We start from the raw sequence: 5,145 nt of genomic DNA, 5'->3' as shown, positions 1-5,145 counted from the left end.
ACGCGAGTGGCGCGATCCGACAAAAGACAATAGAACCCAGTGATGTTGTCCACACTGGATGCGACGCGACGCGACACGACACGACACGATCCCCATCAGTAAACCGATGCCTCGTTCTATTTATGACGAACTGTAGGTCAGACAGTGTCTGCTCTATTACAAATAATTTATATAAAAAAAATACCTAAAACAGCGGCATTACAAGATGGAAATATAGACTAGAAAAGATATTTACACTTGCTCTGTCCTACGTCCATGACACTAACTCACTGCGGAGTTGCCAGTTTTAATCTTAACAGCTCTTAACGCCGAATGTGCACTTGGATGGTTAGATAAAGGTCTTTCCAGCATTAAGGTAATCCTGCTTTTTTTTTTTAAATCATCTTACAAATTACAAATTTCTTACAAATCATCTTACAAATCTCAGTTACAAATTTGACTGGTAAATGATAAAGAATGATGACCCCTTTTGCATTGCACATATCAGGGATGACAGATTGATAAAAAGACATGCTATTTATGACTAGGGAAAAATCGATTTAAATCGTAAATCGGATTTTTTGTGAAAATTTCGGGGATTTTTGTATAAATAATATAAATGTATACATGTAAATATTTTCTAAATATATACTGCATGTGTGTGTATTTATATATATACATAATAAATATACACAGTACACACACATATATTATGTGAACAAAACCTTTTATTTTGGATGCGATTAATCGCGATTAATCATTTGACAGCACTAGTACAAACAATATTTTAAATGTGTTTTTTAAAATTTGCCATAAAGGGATACAGCCGGACAGGAGAGGTTCAGAACCATCACCACTGCATATTATAGAGGAGCAATGGTAATGGTCTTATTCTCTTGAGCAAATAATGCTAAATATGCTTCTGCACCGGTTACATTTCCTAATCTATGTGTTTCTTTTCTGTCATTTTCACAGGGAATTATGCTGGTGTACGATATCACAAATGAGAAATCATTTGACAACATCAAGAACTGGATCAGGAACATTGAAGAGGTGAGAAACAGACCTAATGCATGAAGTTTTCACTTCATCAATTTTAAGTGAGATTCATTTCCCCTCTTGTCTGTTTTATCAGCATGCATCATCAGATGTGGAACGGATGATATTGGGTAACAAATGTGACATGAATGATAAGAGGCAAGTTTCAAAAGAAAGAGGGGAAAAGGTATGTATCATTAAAAAATATTTTTCAAATGACTGAAAATCTATTTTATGAAGCAAATCTTGGTCCAGAAACAAGCCAGAACAAGCTAGTATGTAAAAATGCTGATGTGTTTATTTAAACATTTCACTTTTTTTCTGCTACAGCTAGCTATTGATTATGGAATCAAGTTCTTGGAAACAAGTGCAAAATCTAGCACAAATGTTGAAGAGGTGGGGGAAATTCTCTTGTTAAAATCAGTCTTTTTTTTGGAAAGAATTAGTTATCTAATATTGATTAATATATTTGAACAAGATTTGCATTTTTTACTGATCTAATCTAGTGGCATGTTTTTCTTCAATGCTAGGCTTTTGTCACTCTTGCTAGGCACATCATGACCAGATTAAACAGAAAAATGGTGAGAATGAAATATTACAATCATGTAGAAAATGTTTATTATCCTGAATCTCAGAAAATGGTTAAGAAAATGCTTAGTACTACTCACTGACTCAAATATAGAAATATATGATGTTAATATTATTGAAATTTCTTTATTCTGTTCAAAAGAACTGTAAAATGTGGGTTTATGTCTAACACTAATGCTGAATGGATCTTTGTGTTTAGAATGAGAATAACCCTTCGGGAGGAGGAGGAGCAGTGAAAATCACAGAGAGTCGATCCAAGAAGCCAAGCTTCTTCCGCTGCACTCTGCTCTAACCCGGCAACTTCTGCAGCCTCAGTGTGTGAATGATTTCACTTCTCTATGTGTGTTTGGCGTGCGCGTTTGTGTGTTTGTGTGAGGGTTTACAGTACCACTGGACTTTCAGCTGTTAGCTGCTGCTGAGAGCTCTGGACTTTAGCCTGCCTCATCTGTACGCATTGAAGACCTGAAGAGAGTGTGCTAGATAAAGGACTATTGCGCTGTTCCCAAAACGTTCCTTTTAAGGCAAAATATCCATCTACCTACCCCTTAGCCCCCTGGATCAGTCCCAATTTAGTGAAGCCTAATTTGAATTTTGGGAACCTTTTTTTTAATCTTTAAAATAATTAATTACATATAGTCAATTTATAGTCACATTGATTTTAAATGGTTTATTAAAGCACCATTTAATGAAGGAAAATTTATGAAGAGATTACAGTATATCGAACTCCTGCTATTATGCAGTTTTTGGCAATAAAGACTGTGGACCTAAAGTAGCAACTGAAGAACCTGAAGGTTTGACAGTTAAATATTGGTCAAACTGAAGGACATGCAATATATATATATATATATATATATAATTTTTGTTATTGTTGAATGTTATGTTTTGTTATATTTAAAGTCACCCATTTTATATGTACTTAATTGTGTTTTTAGTTACTGTTCCAAAGCCGCAATAAACTGTGGAATAGAAGGCAATGTTCCACAGGTCTTAGTCTTCCCCCTTTCCCTGACTTTATGTCATTAACTTTAACTGCAACAGAGACCAAAGTAAAAAGAAATCGAAACTGTGATGGATACTAGCAATCAAAATTTCTCCTTTTTCTTTCATTTTTGGTTGTAATCTCTCATATATATTGAGCATGAAAGAGAAAGACAAAAGAATAAAGAGAGAGCTAGGACCCATTTCCTAATGCTTGTTGAAGCAGCAGCCAGCTAGGCCCTGTATATTAGTATACACAGTATTATATTTACTAATGGTATTATATTTTTATACTCTTATCGACGTAAGCATCTTTTACTCACCACTGCATATGAAGCACCTAAAGCATGTTAACCTGTGCTTATGTGAGATTGATTTATTTGTTAATACTTATTTTTTTAACTCATTTAAATGTTGTCACAGTATTCTGTACGTTGTCTTTTGTAATTTCCCCTTTTATAAGACTCTTATGAGTGTGAAGTCGTGTAGTGTTTACAGCACAACTACAACAGTATCTTTTTTTTTTTGAGGTCATGCACTGTTATTTGTGTGTGTGGGTCTCTTGTAGAACCTCCTCACTTCATAAACCACTTAAAGTCCCGCCTGTAAAGTCAGCCACTTAAAAAAAAGAGTGCAAGATAGTAATAGCTTGAATGTGTTCAAGTGTCGTTTGAGCTTATTGGGCTAATACCAGGCCCATGTGAAATTTGCAGACTTTTATCACTGATTCTGTGGGGGAAAAAGACATGGAATTTTACATTTAAACATTGTTAACCAGAGCTGAGAGTACTAAACTCTTATTACCTTAGTGTATGAGAAATGTTCCAATTCTGTGTAAATCTGCAGATCTTTCCATGTACAGATTCCATGTGGGCCTGCTACAAATTTAGAACAAACTGAAATGTTGAGAATCAACCTAGATATTTCAGAATTCACCTAAGTTACTCCGAATGAATGATTGATTCTACTGTTTATGTTTAAGGGTGTACGATTGCTTGAGTTCTATTGGCATTGTGCATCTGTTTGAAAGAACCCCTGCTCGTGCTGGTGAGGTGTGCCATTTCCACTTAAAGTGACAGTTCACCCAGAAATAAAACTTCATTAACTCACCCTCATGTCAGTTCAAACCCTGCTTTCTTTGTTCTGTGGAACATAAAAGTAAGTATTTTTGGAATGAGAAATGTGTGTGTTTTTGTCCATAAAATGGAAGTCAATGATTTGGTTAAAACGTTCTTTAAAATATACTGATTTGCGTTCTGTAGAAAGTCATACAGGTTTGAAACAACATGAAGGTGGGCAAATGATGACAGAATTATCATTTTCGGGTGAACTATCCCTTTAATGACCCAGTAGTCAAGTTCTGAATATGCATGCAGGCACATTTGCATATTTTTCAATGAAACCGTGACAGCACTCAGCCTCCCATATGAGCATAAAGTCTTACTGACCATTCAATGCAAGCTTTTATGTCCTATTTTATAACATGTCTTCTTTGATTTTCTTGTCTGCACTGTAATGTCAGAGTTAACTGATTATGTAAAAATTAAAATATCTTTTATAAGTTATTTACAAGTGCCTGATTTATTCTTTATGATGCTTTACCATATGAAATCATATATAATTTATATAATATAATATTATTAGGAAATATGTTTAGTTGTTGAGTAATAAACAGCATAACTGAAGTTAAATTTCCCTTTATTTTGAAAAAATGGGATAGTTAATATCTACAGCACAGAGGTAGTCCCTGATTTCCCTTTTTGCATACCATGTTTTAGCATTAAAATTACATACCTCATTAATATAAATGTATGAAATATGCCTGCTAGCTAGCTAAGGCTACGTTTACACGACAACGATGTAGTCAAAAACGGAAACGTTTTTCCCTTGTGTTTTTAAAAAGTTTACACGGTATACACGACAACGTTTTCAAAACGATTAGCGTTTACACATATCCGCGAAAACGGCCAAAAACGCTGTATTACGTATGCCAGGCCAGTAGTTGGCGCTGTCACCTTGTTAGTAAACAGTACCTGTAGGGTGTTTACACGGAAACGATAACGGTGGCGTTTTCAAAAACTTGCACTTTGAAACCCGTTTCTAAGGCCCTGTCCACACGAACGCGGTTATTTTTAAAATGCTGTCACCTTGCTAGTAAACAGTACCTGTAGAGAAGTGACGATTTTATGTTGTATATGATGTGTCTCCGCTGTTGGTTGTAATATTGGTGAAGTAAATCCACACTTTGCTGAAGAAACGTTGAGCAGCTTCTTCAGAAACTCTTGAGCAGCAACAACAGTACCGTGTACTCTGCCATTGTTGTATATGTTTGTTCGTGCTTGCCTTTAAAATCGACAGGTACTACGCACGCGCATGACGTCACCGTTTTCAAAGACTCCCGTTTTGGGTGTTTACACGGAAACGATAACGGTGGCGTTTTCAAAAACTTGCACTTTGAAACCCGTTTCTAAGGCCCTGTCCACACGAACGCGGTTATTTTTAAAATCGCAGCTTTTTCTACGCGGTTAGGCCGTTCGTCCACACGCAAACACAGCACCAGAC

At 35.7% G+C, this 5,145-nt stretch overlaps 1 protein-coding gene across 1 annotated transcript in view; it reads left to right on the top strand.

The window, feature by feature from the left end:
• Nucleotides 1-3,715, top strand: part of LOC107750520 (ras-related protein Rab-8B) — a 7,788-nt gene extending 4,073 nt beyond the window's left edge. Inside the window, exons 3-8 of the mRNA XM_016565936.1 lie at nt 798-858; nt 955-1,032; nt 1,115-1,204; nt 1,348-1,413; nt 1,548-1,598; nt 1,805-3,715. Of these exons, the coding sequence (XP_016421422.1) occupies nt 798-858; nt 955-1,032; nt 1,115-1,204; nt 1,348-1,413; nt 1,548-1,598; nt 1,805-1,897 (439 nt within the window). The 3' untranslated portion in view covers nt 1,898-3,715. The remainder of the gene's footprint in view (nt 1-797; nt 859-954; nt 1,033-1,114; nt 1,205-1,347; nt 1,414-1,547; nt 1,599-1,804) is intronic.
• Nucleotides 3,716-5,145: the final 1,430 nt, after the last annotated feature.

The sequence above is a fragment of the Sinocyclocheilus rhinocerous genome, unplaced genomic scaffold (assembly GCF_001515625.1).
Source record: "Sinocyclocheilus rhinocerous isolate Xijiao unplaced genomic scaffold, SAMN03320098_v1.1 scaffold19, whole genome shotgun sequence".
NCBI classification, from domain to species: domain Eukaryota; kingdom Metazoa; phylum Chordata; class Actinopteri; order Cypriniformes; family Cyprinidae; genus Sinocyclocheilus; species Sinocyclocheilus rhinocerous.
The sequence above is the reverse complement of the archived record's forward strand: the minus strand, read 5'-3'. Positions and strand labels throughout refer to the sequence as shown.